General features: G+C 40.0%; 1 protein-coding gene across 1 annotated transcript in view; it reads right to left on the bottom strand.

Annotated features, from left to right (window-relative positions):
- Positions 1–9,528: 9,528 nt before the first annotated feature.
- The window catches only part of pik3cg (phosphatidylinositol-4,5-bisphosphate 3-kinase, catalytic subunit gamma), a 22,071-nt gene continuing 12,296 nt past the window's right edge, over positions 9,529–19,303 (bottom strand). The window contains exons 12-24 of the mRNA XM_032505733.1: positions 18,954–19,052; positions 18,733–18,868; positions 16,541–16,606; positions 16,181–16,324; positions 15,950–16,031; positions 15,635–15,738; positions 15,028–15,174; positions 14,467–14,557; positions 14,246–14,376; positions 12,866–12,977; positions 12,277–12,434; positions 11,915–11,996; positions 9,529–11,559 (exon numbers count right to left, since the gene is read on the bottom strand). Coding sequence (XP_032361624.1) covers positions 11,360–11,559; positions 11,915–11,996; positions 12,277–12,434; positions 12,866–12,977; positions 14,246–14,376; positions 14,467–14,557; positions 15,028–15,174; positions 15,635–15,738; positions 15,950–16,031; positions 16,181–16,324; positions 16,541–16,606; positions 18,733–18,868; positions 18,954–19,052 — 1,552 coding nt within the window. The 3' untranslated portion in view covers positions 9,529–11,359. The remainder of the gene's footprint in view (positions 11,560–11,914; positions 11,997–12,276; positions 12,435–12,865; positions 12,978–14,245; positions 14,377–14,466; positions 14,558–15,027; positions 15,175–15,634; positions 15,739–15,949; positions 16,032–16,180; positions 16,325–16,540; positions 16,607–18,732; positions 18,869–18,953; positions 19,053–19,303) is intronic.

Raw genomic sequence — 19,303 nt, 5'->3', positions numbered from 1 at the left:
CCCCCTCCCTTCTGTGCTTCCGCGCACTAACCCCCCAAAATCCTTCTTGTTGGTTATTGGCTGGAACGCTGGAACACTGCTTGTGTATACTTCATAGTGCAGGTGGGCACAGTTTGTTTTTTTGTTGCCATTTGTAGACCCTGGGCTGTCTACAGGGACCGCATTTTTTTACAGTGTGTTCTGGGGACAGGCAGCTGGCAGATAGTGAGGAGAAGTTTTTTACAGTGTGCTCTGGGGACAGGCAGCTAGCGGATAGTGAGGAGATGTTTTTTACAGTGTTTTCAGAGGACAGGCAGCTAGTAGATAGTGAGAAAACATTTGCTGTATGTGACAACAAATGTTGTAGCCTAAAACATGCGTGACATCACTTAGAGCACTTTTAATTTAAAAAAAAAGATTAAGAAAAACCAATCCTTTATCTCAAAGGTTGGACTACCATAAAGTCTTTTTCTCAGGTGTTTCTAGCTGCTGCTAGACTCCTTTCAGACTACTAATGTTGTAATTAAGTCTTTCAATGTCTACACTGGCTTCCAGTCTGTTAAATGATTGCTTTAAATATGCTGAAACTGTGACAAATCAATCCCACACTCAAAAGTCCACACAATCTTTTTTTTTTTTCAGAGCCTTCATCCGCATCGCACTCTCTGCATATGGAAATGAAAATGGTGAGGGGAGCTCCAATGCAAAAAAAAAACTACCGAGGCCAGTTTTGGCCAGTTCAGTTTGAAGATTCTGAGTCCAATTTTTTTTTTTTGTATATTTACCGCGCAGTACAGTGTCAGTGTCCCGGAATAGAACCAATCACAATGTTTTGGGTAGAAAACTCCTTCCGTACGTCTCCGTACTGTTTTCCATTCTTTTTATCCATGTTTTACTGTCTGTTTTACATGTTTTAATGATTTGTGTATTGCATTTTGCAGATTGTAAAAAAGAATTTCAAGCATGTGTTGCCTAAATGCACCTTGGGAGTTGTCGGTAACTTCTCCCCCAAAGTCTTAATAGATAGCTTTTATTATTAGACTCAAGGTCCATTTAGAAAAACAACAAACAAACATCCAACACAATTAAAAAGGACAGATACAATACAACAGACACAAGTTTAAAAAAAAAAAAGACAGCTATACCAGTAATCCCATGATGACGACTGGTATCGCACAGCACTGAACCTCGGCTCAATCAATCAGTAAGTTGAGAATTCAGGCAACCAATACAGTTATACATTATATTTCTCAGTAAAGCAGACAATGTAATAATGTCCAGCTTGACAAAACAATTCACTTGCACTACACCACCTTGGTTGGAGGCTTGCCTTTTTAAACTTAATTTGGCCCACCCATGAGAGAGAGAGAGACATCATGGCTTTCAAACAAACAAAGTGGCAGTTGGTCAAGGGCCCCCCCCCCTCAAAAGCTACAGATCCAGAAATGGCACATCCTTAGGAAAGCTCATTGTGGGACTGGCTCTAGTGGCTGTAATTCTGCACCAAGGCTGAACTTTGGGAAAGAGACTTCAGATACAGTATTAGGGGACCACTAAGGTCTGTATTAAAGAGACTAAGGTCTATATGACAGTACGGACTCCATCACTCCATTATGACCAAAAGGAGTAGAGAATACATTCGCCCATTTGGTCTGCATGCTCTGATTGGATTACCAAAAAGCCAGGATTGTAATTATTCGGTTTAGTACTCCTCTTCTGCTCAATTTCAAAAACAGCTTGTGATGGTTAACTCGGTGAAAAGCCTTAGAGGCATCAATAAAACCAATAAAAAGAATGTCTGTCTTCTGTAGCTTTCTACCATTTCCTTTAGTGCATAGATACACAGATCGGCACCGTGCTTGGCCTTTAAGCCAAACTGGTTACCTGAAGTGTACAAATAAACACACAGCCCATCTAATAAAATTCTTTCCATGACCTTTGATAACACACTAGCTAAGGCAATAGTTCTATAATTATCCACACTCCCCACCTTTGTCCTTAATGACAGGCACCGAAGTAATGGACAACAGAGAGTCTAGTAACAAACCATGGGTCATAAAGCCAGTAAAACAAATGAAAGAAGAACTGCAAGCTTTGGGCTGGCCCACTTCAGGTGCTCTGCTGCTAGCTGTGTAAAAGCTTGATAGATCTCATTGGTTGTGATTCCCACTGTTTCACTATTGACAACATGGCCGACTTTGTAAGGTTCACTTTTTAGAGTTTGAGCAATGTTGCTGCCACATCTCAGCTATGCTACCAGCCTCAGAGACTCCCCCTATGTTGTATGGTAATGATGCACCGTCCCTGTTCAGAGCTCTCACCTCATTCCAGAAGCCAGTAACATCATTACCAAGAAGCTTTTCAGCCATAGAGTCCACTCTTTTTTCTTGCTCATGTTTGTTGACATAACAAAGTGCGTATTTATTCGTACGCTTTTTGAGTTCCAAGACTAGGCCTCTCTCTTGGTCTGCCTGCCTGAACCCAGGCCTCAACAGCATTCTTAGCTTCAGCATGATGAACTGCCAAATATTTGTTCCACCCTGGCTTGATGCTGTGTCTTTTATAAGGATAAATAAATAATGGCCTACTGGCCTCATACACCGATCCCACAATACATTCATACATGGCACAAAGGTCCTCACGTTGAGAGCTTATGTTACAATTTACATCAGAACACAAAATCGCATCTTTGGGCGGAGATATATTGCTCAAACGTACATGAGATCTTCTACAGTATGAACACATATCTTCATTTGTGACCTTAGATCAATCCAGTTTAGCCTTACGGGCCCATTGATCTCCTGAGACATCTCAGGGAGACTAGCACAGTCAAGTAACATAATAAAAGGAATATGATCAGACATGGATGCCCCGTACACAATCTCTATTGAGCTCAGGCTAGAACGTGCATCAGAATTGCTGATGCAGTGGTCTAGCCATGATGTTGTGTGCCAGGCCTCACTTATGTAAGAATAGCTCTCTGCAGGTGAGAGCCTTTGGCTGGATAGTGTAAGACTATTCTCATTCCAGAACTGTAGCAAATGCCTGGCAAAGAGTGAACTTCTGTCTGAAAGATCAGAATTCATATCTACCACCACAAAAACACTTGTAGGATGGATCGGAAAAAAAGAGTTTCTGAAAGCCAGTCTATTTAAGTATTCATCTTCATTTTGATGTGTGTATATATACAGTCAGGATAGTAAACTTGTTATCTGGACAGCAATACACCAATCAACTTCCAACCTGATGACACTAATCACAGAGTCTAGTTTTTCGGGCAAAGGATAGCCACGCCTCTTGCTATCTGTCCTACTATTCCCATAGAACCAGATCTTAGACTCACATTTACAACACATATTACCTTCAAATCAAAGCTAAAACATTTAGTTCTTTCCATTTTTTTATGCTTTTTTAATGTCTGTTTTTCTTTGTTGTTGTCTCAATGTCTAAAGCAATGGACTTAAATTAGACATTAACAAGGACATAGTGTGTACATATGTCACATTTCGCAGTAGGCAAGATTATTTTCTTGAGGTTAATGTGACAATTGCATATCAATAACCGTCTACTTCACTCCATCATGAGCTAGTATTCCGAAATATCGGTTTCTTGTCCACCACTTCAAGGAAAATAATGAATGATATCAATGATCAAATTTGCTGCAGGGTTGTGTGTTGCACATTCTACTTCCTCCCTCCCAGTCTACTTGGCCAACCATCTCAGCAATTAATTGTTGTACCTGATGGTAACTGATGCTTAATACAGATAGAGTGTGAGAGACAGTGTCAGGTTGCACACACACATGACACATGCACACACACAGTAACACACACTCCCATGCATCTTCTTATCCTGTCAGTAAGGGTATTTAATGTGAGCACACACACACACACACACACACACACACACACAAACACACGCCTTTACTTTCAGTGTCCAGTTACAGGAGGTACAGATATGTTCAGGGTGTTAAATATTAAAGGCTGTAATATTAACGGCTAGGTGTTGTAATCGAGAAAACCGTTAAAAAGGTCATGTTCGGACTACATGTGGCTTGTGTGGTTTTGTGCTTGACCATCATGTTATGTAGCTTTCTCAGCTAGCACTTCTCAACTGTTGTAATACAGAGTAAAGTTCTCAAAGAGGATATGCAAGTGTAATCCAAGCAGGAAAGTGTGGGAATAGTAGATCTGGGAGGACACAGGTGCGCACTAAGTGGTATATCTAATGGAGTCCATTACATGGTACCCGCTTGACTCGCCTTGACTCTACTCGCCTTTTTTGTTTTTCCATTATGAAAAAAAGTACCATTACTAGTAATAGGTACTTTAATTAGCATCATAGTTAAGCCAGCGGCGTATTTTTTGCTGCCTCCAGCTTCTTTTGAACCTAAATGTGTCTTCTGGCAACAGCCACATGCGACAACAACACACCTTTGACATTCCGTGTGTGTGTGTGTGTGTGTGTCACGTTAGGTCACAGCAATTTCCTGCAGCATCGTTATGACGGCTACCCACGCTCGCTTCACGCTTGAGGCGGTACTAAATCTGCAATGGCGACGGGGCACCGCCAGCCGAGCCGATACTAGCATTAGTGACTTACAATTATGTGAACAAAAATCTTTGAAATTTGTCCAGTATCGAACGAGAACACTGTCAGCATCGGCCGCCAACCTGGCCGCAATGTTACCCTATGGGGAAAATGTGCATGAAGTCCACTAGAAGTGCTGTTTTTGCCACTGACAGGCTCAGATTTTTACATATGATATGTTCTAAGTGTCTGACTACATCATAGTAAGGATCCCTACAGAGGTAGACCTTATTGTTAAAGAGTAAAATCTTTCTTGTTTAACCAGAACAACAGCTCAGAGATCGCTATTGTTAAACCCAGTAGACTTCATTTAAATGAACAAAACTTTTAGTGTGTGTAGAGCCAGCAAATTTTCACATGTAAATGGATGGAATAGAGGTTTACTTTCTACCAAACCAGAGTGGTGATTGTTGTAACAGTGGAAAGACAAACCAAGACGTTTCTGTCGACTTTGAAGGGATTTATTTCTTTCACAATGATGAAATGACAGTTATATACACATTTAAATGGAGTTTGGTGATTTTGAGGCTGTTTTAATGTTCTGTAGAGATTCTTTCCACAATGTTGTCAGACACTTAGAATAATAATCTGAGCCTGTCAGTGGAAAAACAAACACTTTTTGTGGACGAAAATTGAAGGTGCGCATTTGCCCATTAATGTTACATTGCAGCTTGTTTGGTCTTGCTTAATACCGGACAAATTTCAAAAAAATTGTTAAACACAAAAACACAGGAAAATAGGGTCAAGGTTGGAAATTACAGAAGTTACCCTTTAAGGCAAAGTTACGTCACTGTGAGTTGACAATGTTTCCACAGTGATAATTGTGACTCCACTTTTTAAACAAAATAAAATAAAAGTCACACTACAAACTGTGTGAATAAAGCAAGATGTTAAATTCCCCTCACTTTCTATCTCAAAGCACATTGGCACAACTGGGGGGGGGGCACAGTGTGGAGCAGTGCTTGTAGCTCCATGAAATAGCATAATGGAACACAACCGAGTAGTAACCCTACTCCCCTCATAGGTCTTATACATTTAGCAGTTAGCATCTCATTGCTAACATGAAGGTAAACAGTTTACACTAGACTACACAAGGATGATGTCAATGAACGAATGGAGACATGTTTAAAAGCTGCACGGGTCACGCAGAGACACTGAATTCAAAGGCAAAGCATTAAATTTGTATTTATATTCTTTTAGCTACTCAAAGGCAGCCGCCATAAATAGAGTAAAGAGCATCACACCCACACATCATAATCACATGTAGGCCTAAAGAATATCTGAATTTACATTTACATAGAAAAGTATTCATGAGATGTGCACACGTGCATGAAAAAATCTCCCAAGTACACAAGGATTTCAGTACTTGTGAGGACTGTTATTGACTACGGGCTTTCCCTAGCTGTTAACCTATAGCTCTTACACATCAACTGAACCCATAGCTTAGGATGTACTAGTTCACTCCAATTAACCTCAACCCAAGTCTTGGCCCTGTAATAACCCCTCGGAGGAAGGGACAGGCTAGATGACCTCATCCTAAAGATTTGAAATTCAAAGTGTACTTTACACACACACACACACACACACACACATACACACACACTGAGTGATTTCCCCCGTCGTCTGATCTGGTTCATGTCTTCCTGGAGAGGAACAAGAGATAATAAGAGAAAGAGAGAGAATCGATTTTCGACGCTCCAGTTTCTTCCAGTTTCCTCCCACACCATTCTCACACACCTGTCAGAGCTGAAGGCGTTACTCCATAAAAGGAAGCTACAGCGCACGTGAGGAAAATGCGGCTTCTTGAGAATCCCTATTTCAAGAAGGCACACTATGTCAAAAGCCGAAGTGCGTCACGATTTCTTTTTTTGTATCAAAGATCCTAAAATGATTTTCAACCTTGGTTGTGATCCACTTCTCTGAGGAAAAGCCTCAAAGAAGTTTTGTTCAGGTTTTTGTAATATATCATATAATTTTAGTTGCAGATCTATAATCAACTGTGAAGATAGTTGTTGATTCCACCAAATATTATAGAGGATAGCTGTGTTTTCAATGTGTCTGTCAGCAAGCAAGACATGTAGCATCAAAAACACATTTGTATTTAGTAGAAGGCTCACATAACTGTCTAAATGCTACTATATTTTAGAGATTGTTCCATGCTTATAAAAATAAAACCCTGACCTTAAAACTAGGGCTGTTCGATTATGGGAAATGGGAAATATTTTGGTCGATAAGGAAATCACAATTATTTAAAACGATTACTCGTTGACTTTTGGAAAGATGTTGCATTCATTGAAATAAAAATAAAAACCTCAAACCTGAATACTTTTCCCATTCAGAACACAAGACAAAATAAGAGTTGACTTGCAAAATGTAATGTGCCAAGTAATTGTTTTTCTCAATCCCGTTGCGCTAAAAATACACAGCCCTACTTAAACACAAATGTGAACATCAGTACAAAATCTAAAGTGTTCAAAGTGCTGACATATCATTTAGGTTGTTCTATATGTCATCTTATTTACACACTGAAGTCTGACAGCTCAGTTTAAAGGTACCCAGTAAAGTGTTCTTGTTTAGATTACATTCACCCAAACACAGTGTGTATACTTCAAGCCTAAGAACATGCTGAACACATTTTCTTTCCTCATAAAACATTTGTAAAGCTTTTGTTTTCTCAACATTTGAAAACTGTGCATTTTTTATGTTTGCTAGCGTGTAGTCCTCTTAACAGCACTGTGTATCACGCGGTCCGCTGGATGTTACAAGCAAAATGGGGGCCGACTCATTCAGACATTGGTCCACAGCAGTACATTGGTCAAAGAGTCCACAGAGTACCTTTATGCTCCCATCTGATTCTGCAAATGGGTCACTTTCATTTTAATGTAGGCTACGAGTCTTTTCAGGAGACAAGTTTTCATCCTGACAAAATACAAAATAAACTTTGTCTATGGATGAAAAGCATAAAAATGGTCTTATTTGATGAAGATGCTACTTGCATTGAATATTTAATAACATCAGTGATTTCAGTGTAAAACAGACAAACTGACATTCCGAAATAAAGTCAAGTCACTGATAGGTTGGTATTTATGCATTAGAAGTGTCTCACAAATAAGGAGTGGTTTTGAAGGTAACACTGTCTCACAGAAAAAGATAAACTGACATGTGCAGGACAAGAAGAATATAGTTATTCTGATGTCCATTGGTCACTCTTGTATAGACATCCGTGTGTGTACAGAGGCGGCTCTCTTTGTCATGAAATGTTGTTCACTGTTTGAATAAAGCTGCAAATAATCTGAAACCTTTGGAATTGTCATCTTTGAAGTCTCCATCATCATTTCCTGATCTCAACCCCAATATCAGTCACTCCCTCCCATGTCTTTCCCGCACAATAACTAGCTGTACATTGCCGACTTGTTACTGAGACTTGAGCTATTATGACTTTAGGAAAGACTTGACCTGGCCTAGTGGAGGGTCACTTGTTATTATACTATTTTTTTTTTGTTAGGTGTCCGGGGGGTTTGTAGAGAGATTGGAATGGAGACAATAGAAAGGGATGGGTTGTTGTTCGCATGGATGCCCTTGCCCTTCACTCCAACAAGTCCTTCCAACCATACAACTATATCGGCCGTTTATTCCTCCCCTCTAATACAACTCACAGGAGCATTTCACAAACAAGCTCCTCTAGTGGTGACAGGACCCACAGAAGTGTTTCCTTCATCATCTTAACCACAGGGTGGAACCGTTTTAAACAAGTTAGCGATGGCGTTGTGGGTTAAACTCATCTGTTATGTTACTTAATTTCCAGTTAGGCACGTGACGCTGAATGCGACGCAGAACGTGACGCAGTACATGACGCTGTATTTGAAGTAGTCACAAACACCTCGCCAACTTGAATCCCAGTCTCCTGGGTAAATTTCCTCTGTTTGTTTGTCTCATTAGTGTCACGTTTTCTGTTGGAATTGCTCTGATTTAATGTGTCATTTGTTTTATTGTTGATGCTTTTTTCTTTCCCATTACATCAGCACAATCCATGGGTAACAATAATTTTATTGATGGACTTAATGGCTGGTTTGAAAATGAAGCTGCCCTTCTTAAATTTTAAAGATAATTTGATTCTCTAAAGTTATAGGATATTTTTATGTTCAATTGGCACTTTAAGCAGGGTAACAGAGTGTAGAAAGAGGCCTTAAAGCTGTGTGGACTGAGGAGGCTTATCTGTCTAATCCCACTCACACACACACGCACACGCACACACACACACACACGCACATACACATGCATGCACACACACGGGTTAGATGACTTCATCTTGAAGATCTAAAATTCAAAGTACTCAAGCACACAGTATCACACACAGGGTACAACCACAAAAACACACCCACACGCACACACACACACACACACACACACACACACACACATAGACATACACACACACAGAACAGTGATATGCAGTACATTCGCACCCACTCGTACTATTCTGTTCAAATAGTGCTGTAAAACGTGAAGAGATGACAAGAAGAAAGAGAGGAATTGTAAGAGAAAAGTTGAGGAAGAAAGAGGAGAGGATGAAAGACTCGAAAGGTTTCAGTGTTGAAACATGTAACTCTGGCCCCATCTTGTGGTTAGAGTTGAGTTATCACAGTTGATATTTTAAAAAGAGTTTCAAATTGGATCTGGCTCAGGATCAGAAGACAAGCTTGTGAAGATGGAAAATTTGACTACGACGGGCAAACAAGCAGTAAGTTGGACTTGTGAAACAGAAAACAAAGAGTAGATAACTTGTCTGATTGTCTGATAGCATTTTACATAAGGATTTTATTTCCAGAATCATTGATTGAAAGCATTTACAGTCACAAAAAGCGCTTTACAAAATGTTATTTCTGAAAAAAGAAGATTTAGATTTTTTTCCCGTAAAGTTTTTTAAGCAAGCTTAAAAACTATATACAGATTTTTTTTAAATGCTGATGCTAATTCAATCTTTCAACAATAACTGTATAGTTAATAGTAACTTACGCCTAATGTAAAAATCTGATCGTCTTCCTCTACGCTATGTCCACAATCTGTGAGGGGAAAAAACAACTTGAGAGATGTGTGAATTTTCAGTCAAAGTTGGCTTGTATGGGTGTTGAAAATGTGACCTGGTTTTCACAGATTTTAAAGTCAAATATTTATCATCAAAATAATTACATAATAGACAAAAATATCACTTATATGTTCCACCCTCCTATAAGAAGTGACTACAGCACTGACCAGCATGTGCTAAATGCCACCAACAAGCCGTTATAAATTAGCATGATTCAATTTGACTCTTAGTACATAGTTTTGGAATTTAAATTTCACGCTTTCCATGTAAGAAGTATTGCTGAACAATCGGTGCAAATGAAAAGATTGATAAGAATATAAATAATAAAATTCTTCATTACATTATTTGCTCGCTTATTTGACCAGGAGAGTTCAACGAATTCAATAATTCTTTGCACATTAGTCAATAAAATTGAAGTGTTCCGAAAAATAACCATAAACATAATAAACTGACAGACTGATCCTTTAATCTTTAACCCAACCCCTCCCCTTGGAGTGGTACAACAGTGCGGCTGGGCAATATATCTATATTATATCAATATTGATATATGGGGCTAGGCATCATCTCAGATTTTGGATATCGTAATATCCTGATATGACATGATATGAAGTGTCTCTTCCTGGTTTTAAAGGCTGTGTTACAATAGAGTGATGTCATTTCCTGAACTTACCAGGCTGTTCTAGCTGTTCTTTTATTTACCTTTACCCACATGGTTATTATATCAACATAACTGATGATTATTTATGAAAAATCTCATTGTGTGCATATTTTTTGTAAGCACAATTGTCAACCCTACAATCTTGCCACAATATTGATATTGAGGTATTTGGTTAAAAATATCAGGATATTTGATTTTCTCCACATCGCCCAGCTCTAGCAGCCCTAAGCGAGAATCAAATAAACATTAAAACAATGTGAAGGAAATGTGTTTCCTCAGCAGGAAAGGACTTTGAATGACACAGAAACAGGAAGTAGTCTGCCTTTGTGAAAAGGATGGAAATAAAGGGTGTAGAGATCCAATTCCGTACTTGATTTTTTTTCTTTGTTTGTTTTTTCAAAAAGGTTTCTTATTTAACCAAAATCATCATCAATAACTGTTTGAGGTGGTTGGGCAGATAGCAACGGTTTGAGAAACGTGTGGAAAACAAGAGATAAAACGAGGCAGGCAAAGACGTATGCAACGACAGTCATAGTACGGTGGATCTGAGACAAAAGAAGAAAAGAAAAAAAAACTGATGAATGTTATTGAGTTTGGTGTGGATGTTTGACTTGGTCTAAACAGTGCTTTTGGGATTCATATCCTGTTCCCTGTCTCCTCAACATACAATATAATTCATCACATTTCATTAAGCACTTATGGATCTTGGTGCCAAGTTTGCGTACATGCAGTATCTCGGGTTAAAGTCACGCTTGCAGACTCAAGTTCCAGCCTTTTTCCATAGTTGAAATGTTTTTTTTTAATGGGATTTTCATATCCCATTTCTAAATCGTTCATCTGCTGTCATTCTTCTTCATAAAAATGACTTTATATTTGAGATGACACGTGGTATAAAATTTAAAATCTGTTTGCAGATATACCGAGACTTTAAAAAATGACTTTTCAGTCTTCTATTGGAACCTTCTTGTGAGACTTATTTACATCAAATACATTTGTTTTGTAAAGACTTTAAGGAAATCTTAATCTGTCCTAATTTATACAGAGTCCTAAGTGGACCGTTTCTCCACACCCTGCTTGATCCCCAGCACCAGATGAACAAACCAGTTGATCTGAACCATCCAGCCCTTCTCCCTGCAGATCTCTATCTGGTCCAGGAGGTGGCGCTGCGCCTCGTCCTCGCTGCGGCCGACTGTCAGCGCCTCGCGGATGTACTCAATATCCTCCTTGCTGGTCAGCTGGGGCATGCCTGTCAATGGCCCAAAAAAAAATGAGTCTCTCACTTTTCAGACAGGAGAATCAGCATCTTGCAGTCTCTATCTATGGCGTTATCATTTATCTAATCAGAAATACATCTGATTGTAGTCGTAGCGGCCGTCTTTTCAATTTGTGACGCATCTTGTGGCGCATGTGTGGCGGAGGACGGAACAAAACGGGAACGCAGCACAAGCACACCCGGTGGAAACTCGGGGTTAGTCAGCAAATATTAAATGGAAATCTAAACTTCTAAACGATTTTAACTAATAATCCATTCAAAAAATAATGGCAAGACACAAAACCCAAAGGAATAATTTACATATACTGTATAAGGAAGGAAGTCGTACCGGTCATCAGCATCATGGAGAAGAGGATGATGAGCAGGTTGGTGTGGTGCCGAAGGGCGAGGTAAGCCTTCACGCACACATCCTGAGACAGAGATAAAGGATGTATGATTCAGACATATTGTACATTCAGACAAAGAAATGCGTGAGATTGGACACATTGCAGGTCACCTCTTGGCAACAGTGGCTGTCCTCAGCTCATTATTCTTAAACTCTAACAAGAGGATTTCTGCAAATACGTCCCATACAGATTGCCCTTTCTGGCCTATTTAATGTTTAAAGATGGGGAATGGATGTTTGTGCATGTGGTTTAAAAGAACTCCCCCTGGACACGCAGTACGTTCCGTGTATTCACATTACTGCACCTGGAATTTCTGGAAGTGGGGGCTACTTTTCTTTCCCGATGTTCCCATGACATACAGGAAGTCCGGTGTGAGCACAAAGGGAACCCACTCCTTACTGATTCCCATGAAACTCTTGTAATTCCCCAGGATGTGACCAAAGTCGATGTGGAAGAGATTCCCTGCAGAAACACAAAGGGGATAAGTCCTAATTAACTCCATGTTTAATTTCTACATACACAGTACGTAGATCTCAGGCCACATGGGCACATCTCTAAAATAGAAAACAAATTATTGCAGTGTGACTGAAGTCATTGTAAATTAGGACTGAAACATACTGGCGAGAAATTTCGTTTAATATTGAAATCAAGTTTAAAAGAACAGGTAAAGTCTGTCTACTGGCGTTTATACATTTTTTAAACTAAATTGTAGATGTACTGTAGGTTGACAAAATGATGAGATTTATTAAGACTTCATATATTTTACAGATACTTAGAGGTAAAATATTATAATAACAAGATTAAAAAATAGACTATTTTTTTTAAACTGCGATATTTGCCTTGTGTGACATCATATTCATGTATATTTTAGTACAGACAAAAGAAGTCATTACCAGATTCGGTGATCATGATGTTGTCATTGTGGCGATCCCCAATACCCAGAACGTAGGTAGCCACACAGTAGCCACCGCAGGAATACAGGAACCTCTCCACAGCCTGCTGGAACTACAAAGAGAGACAGAAAAACTGTCACACAATAAAACTAACCTTAGCGTATTATCCATGCCATCGGACACTCCTTTGGCAATAACTGGGGCTGCAACCTGGAGCTTTGATTTGTGCGCTTCAAAGAAGGTTTTTGCTTTGAAACGTCAGATTCAATCAGAGTGTCCTAGAGCAAGGCATTGAATGGAATCCTTGTTGTTTTAGGAGACCTACTGAGTGGCTGAGAATGGAATAGAATATGGTTTGGTGCTTCAGAACAGGACAAGCCTTAGGTTTGCAAATGTGAAATGGCCCATTAAATCGTTCACTGTGCCTGTAATGTAAAAAATACTGTGCTTTGATTTACTAGACAAAAAACATACTGCCGCAATGTGGAGTCACCTTTTCTTTTTAATTAGGTCCCATATTGTAAAAAGTGAGATTTCTATTTCTTTTTTTGATTAAAAAGCAGGTGGAGGTGCTTTATAAATACCGTGAAAGTATCAAAACACTCAGTGCACAGAGAAATGTACACAGCCCATATTCAGAAACTGTGCCTTTAAGCGAACAGTGAGGGCTTCCGACAGTTGTGATGTCACAACTATACTATATATATGTAGAAAGTCCCGCTACATTGCCATTACAGTCATTCCCCAGCTGCAATGACACAATGGTACAGAGACAGCAAGAGTGCAGGTGCAGAAGAACACACAGAAAACCCTGGCCAATCAGAGCAGACTGGGCTTTTTCAGGAGGGGGGCGCAAAGAGACGTGATAAAACGGAGCGTTTCCGACAGAGGGTGTATATTCAGACAGACAGTATAAGAACAATAATATATTTTGAACATTAAAACATGTAAACATGTTCTGGTAGAAACCCAAAATACAAGTATGAACCTGACAATGAGCACACTGGTGGACCTTTAAAGCTAAAAGATGAAGTGTTGCAAATTAGACTCTCAGAACATGTTAAGAAAAGAAAAGTATAGACACTGCGGGTGCAGGTGTCACAGCAAAAAGTAGTGTGTGAGTATTGTGGCGACAGAAAAACCCCCTGAGGGTTGCTTCTTTCCTGTCTGTCGCACTGCCACTTCCTCTAACGTCTGATGCACAGAGCAGCAGCTGCTGGAGACAAAGGGTTTTGTGACTGGACGGATGGATGCATTGGAGAATGGGTGTTTCCGTTTTTGGTCCAATAATCTTGATATGGTCCATATAATCACCCACATAAATAATTTGGATGTCATCTTGTGTTGCTGTATCTCATGAGAGCTGGTCGTGATGTGTACCTTGTCCTCGCTGACACACTTGTCCCGCAGCCACTGACAGAGGATTTCATCTTTAAAAGCTCCGGTGCTTCCCACAACACTCTGCTGGATGTTAGCGATGGTGGTGGCGTCCTTCACAGTCTCAATCATACCTAAAACGATAAAAACAGAGGCAAGGAAGGGGTAAAACCTCACAGAACGACAGTTATTTACACTTGTTTGTTCTCCACTGAATGTCTGACCTATTTTGTTTCCAGTGGAGATGCAGCCGTATGGTAACAGACAGAGATCCAGTGATTCCGTCTCCCAGATCGACTCCATGATCAGCAGAATCTGAAGGGACACAAGGAGTCTCTGTAAGAGTCTTTCTGCAATGATATGGTAACTTCTGTCATTTAAAAAAAATCTGTATGCGTACCGTTCGCAGAGCAAAAGTGTCACCGGCACCACACTGTGTCAATTCAGTTGTTAGCAATTATCAAAGGACGCAGAAACTCTCAAAACCAAATACACTCATTGACAGTCATTAAGTAATTTCTTGGGCTTTGAAAGAATTAAAGAGACTTTATGATCCATTTCTTTGTAAAAGTGCCACACACACCTTGTGTGAAAACATTTTAATAGAAGACTGTTCAATTTTTATGCTTGTAGAGCAGATCTCCTCGGTCCATATAAACACCTACACGCTGCACTAATGCCCGGTGTAGCCAGTTTCATTGATTATAGTGAATGCGCAGTATTGGAAAATCCGCTCTGCATATGTTATGTGTACATTGTAGCCCACCCGTTAGAGACACACTCACCTGCAGGATGAGCATATCCTGTCGGAGGTCATCGCCGTCTTTGAAGATGATGCCGATGGGGTCTTTGGACAGAGTGGTGGGGTCGGCCCTTTTAAACTGCAGCCACAGTGGCTTCTTCTTAGACGCCATCACTTTACACTGCTCAATCTGAATGTGCATGACCAGCCTTTATGTTACAATTCAGTGATATAGGCATTCACATGCTCACATCCACTTTGGTTTTGTGTTGATTTCACCATATAAAACTGGCTTTATATATTGGTTAATATTGGCTTACCACTTGCAGATAACTGGGTGTGAGTTAAGGCTGCCCCCCTCTAAGTTGATTAGTTGACTAATCGGTGATGGTTGATTCATCTTTTTTTTTTGTTATTTCATACAAAATGACATATTTACAGGAAACATATGAGCACATCTCTGGTAAACACAAGATTTATTGAGGTGCTTTTGCATGATTCTTTGTGGAGAAACTCAGTTTTACTGGTCTGTCGATTAGTCTGTGATATCACAGTAGTGTTAGTCAACCAAATATTTCATTAGTTGGGGGCAGCCCTACTATGAGTGTGTATGGTTTTCTCCTGTGCCTGTGAGTGTGTTTGTCCCTCACCAACAGGGCTCCAGCTCTTAGTCCAGGATCATAAGGGACTCGGAAACTCTCCGGCAGACCGGACAACTGCAGAGTCTCCAGCTTCTGACGCAACTGAAACACCACTGACAAGCACACCACACACACGGCTTAAGCTTCACTACTTTCACTATGTTTTATTTGAATCCTCTCTAGTCTTTATAGAGGAATTTGCTTAATGGAATGTAGATATTGTACTTATTAAAAAATACTTTGTGCCTTTATTTCAAAGCAGCTAAGGGAATTGAATATTGCAGGTTAGTGTCAGTGCGTTGCTACAGAGCTGCAGGATGGCACCTTGTGCTGTAATATCACACTTGTCAGCAGACATGGCCTTGACCTCACGGGTGACTTTCTGCAGAGCCTCCGTCATCTCCACCTGCAGAGCATCAGTTCATCATGTCAGTAACTGAAAGAGCTGATTATCAGACAGAGTGCAAATCTGAAATGTGAGTTGGTTTTTTGTTTTTTTAAATCTACACACACCATTTTGTCTAAGAACAAGGCATGAGCTGCATTATGTCTCACCTGTTTCCTAAAGTCCTGCAGCATGTCTTCACCACAGCCTCTGAGGTAGGCCTCCAGCAGGACAGCATACCTCTGCTGATAATGCATGGACTGTGCAATCTCACTGCGCAGGAACCAGAAGAGAAAATGACCGATACGCTTACTCTGTGGAGAGAAAACAATACTGAGACTGGTATCCATATCGCAACATTTCTAAATTAAATATTTGACAAACTCTTTTCATCATTGGAAGAAAGACAAGAGACAGATGAATGGGCAGACAGACAGAAACCACAGGACACACACACACAATCATGATGCACTTCAAACACTGTAAGACAGTGTGAGAAAGACACAGAAACAGATGTTGGTCCTGCTTACTCTCAGAGCTGTCTTCAGTAAGAACCTGACCAGGGCACTGTCATGGTAGGGCTCAAACTTGACCGCCTGCAGGACACACGCACGCACCAGCCACGCCGCACTCACACACCACACACACACACACACACACACACACACACACACACACACACACACACACACGTTGTTAAGTTGACATTTTGTAAATCCTGATTTAAACTGCACCATGTGGAGTTTTGGACCAAATAGTGGAGCTGCAGAGCCATGTGCCAACATCACAGAAGAAGAGGACTATAAGATGATGTTAAAAACAGTTAAAGCAACACTATGTAACTTTTCCCGCTTTGGTCCCTCTAGAGGTTGTCTTATTGGAACTACAGCTTGCACGGCTATAGTTCCAATGACACAACCTGTAAAGGGACCGAAGAGGGAAAAGTTACATAGTATTGCTTTAACTCCACAGCATTTAAAAATTCATCATTCATTGATTCATCTGATCAATCACTTGACATGAATATGTTGGAGACCTTCGGTGTGTTCCACTGTGGTTCGTAATTTCTTTTCATTAATAAAAAAAAACTGATTCAAATTTGACTCAACTCTGTTACGTTGACATGGAAATGGCCGAGTAATGTTTTTTGTACCGTGTGTTAAAACGTGTGTTAAAACAGCTCTTGGTGTGCTGTCATGCTGATTTGAGCACGCTCTGAATGACTAGTTGACCAATCAGATTGCCTGGTCAAATCTACTTGTATACACAGGCTTTGTAAATGTTTTATGAGGTAGAAAGTGCATGATAAATGGCAAAAAAAAATGTACACACACATGCATGTCATTCCCCCTCTCTCTCCCCTTTCATTTCTTCAGATGTCCTATCAATAAAGGTCTAAAATGCCCATATACACGTATACTTCACAGGATACCTTTAAGAGACACTGAGTTCAGAGGTTTGAGTGTGGCAAGGCAGAAAGCGGGCAGTGACAGTTAAAGGAAGTGCGGTGCAAACACAGAGCTCACTGTGCTCACACAGGACTGCTATTCAAATGTTTTCAAACTAAAGAAAGCAGGGTGTGAATACACAGCTCAGACAGATAGTAGACAGAGGAGTAAAGAAGACAACAGCAGTGCAGTTAAACTCTTTCCTTGATGTTTTGATCACGTAATCTGACAACTAAAAACATTTTACTGCAATTTTGGCACCTACAGGAACACAATGTCTTCAATGAATATTGTAGACTAGGGATGCAACTGCTAAATTATTTTTGTGATCATTAATTAATTCATCTCCTACTTCAAATAAATGACTCCAATATTAGCTTATATCTAAATTGAACCTCAATGAGTGATTGAGTCCATAATGTGTCAAAAGGAATGACAAATACCATAATGTCCTCAAAGTCTTTCTCTGCTTGGTTTTGTTCTGAGTCAGTGTGACATCTTTGCAAAGCAAGTTATCATTTGTTTTTGGAAAGAATCTGAATTGGTATTTCAAACACAGCAGCAAAATATTTTTTGATGTGTACAAATATGTTTTGGAAAGACACTGTCCACATATCACTAAAGTCCATATGATACGGAAACAACAGCATACTGTACTTTAGAGGTGCCAGTCATTTTCCTATCAGACCAAAAGGGCTCTTTGTTGTCAGCAGCTCAAAATTCATGACTCATAAAAAGTTGGCCACGGAGTCAACTATGCAAACACATCAGAGGATGGACATGCAGCATGTGTCTGCTGAGCTGCCACATTCCACGAGCTGGTCAAATAGTGAAACTGGGAATCAGCCTGAAAAGGAGAGTAAATTATGGACTAGGGCAATATTAACGAGGGGTGCAATATTTGTTAAACCATTCTGAATTCAGTATAGAGGTGCTGCAAAGACGTCCCGGCCAACAAATACTATCCTACAGACTAAAAAAAACATCTTTATTTGATACAGATCCTTACAAAAATCACAATATAATCAGATCATTATAATTTGAATATTCTTCAATGAAAATGAGATACAAAAATGATCATTCCCTCCAATATCGTGAATCATGTCACAATCACAATATTAGTTACAATAATCACAATTAGATATTTTTTCCCAAACCGTGCAACCCTAGCACACGCTCTACCAGGGGAGCTATCAGGAAGCCCCGGAACATGAAAGTTACTGGAAAAAGTACTTTGTCAGTATTAAAAAAAAAAAATAGCAAAGAACACACACCTGTACGAGCTGCAGAAGATATCTGAGGACATCGTCATCTTCCAGCGTCTCCAGCTTCCTGACGGCCATTGAGCGAACCTGAGCATCCGAGTAGTGGCAGTCCAGCAGCTGCATGGCCAGACCAACGTCCAGACCGCTGGACAGGGACATGAGGACACATGATGGAACACTGACGCTACAAAGGACAGACACATGTAGTAGCACTGCAAACACCCTTTTACCTGCTGTCCCAAGCGCTGCTGCGCTCCAACAGACGGTGTGTTGCCAAAACATCTTCCTGTTTCCCCCACCTGACTGAACCCAGGAGCTTTGGGTAGGCCCTGAAGACAGGAAGTCCAGAAGAGACGATTAGAGCAAAAGCACAGTAATTATAAAAATTAAAGGCTTAACACACATTTTATGGAGAAAATTTCAAAACTTGTCCATGACTTTTTAAAGGACCAATAATACAATTCCCATCCAACATTTAACAACGTAGAACCCAAACATACCTGTATAGTATGATTTACTCCAAATCAACTTATTATATGAAAACTTTTTTTCAATCTCCAAAAATTAGAGATTGAATTAG

Source organism: Etheostoma spectabile, chromosome 23 (assembly GCF_008692095.1).
Source record: "Etheostoma spectabile isolate EspeVRDwgs_2016 chromosome 23, UIUC_Espe_1.0, whole genome shotgun sequence".
In the NCBI taxonomy this organism is placed as follows: domain Eukaryota; kingdom Metazoa; phylum Chordata; class Actinopteri; order Perciformes; family Percidae; genus Etheostoma; species Etheostoma spectabile.
The sequence above is the reverse complement of the archived record's forward strand: the minus strand, read 5'-3'. Positions and strand labels throughout refer to the sequence as shown.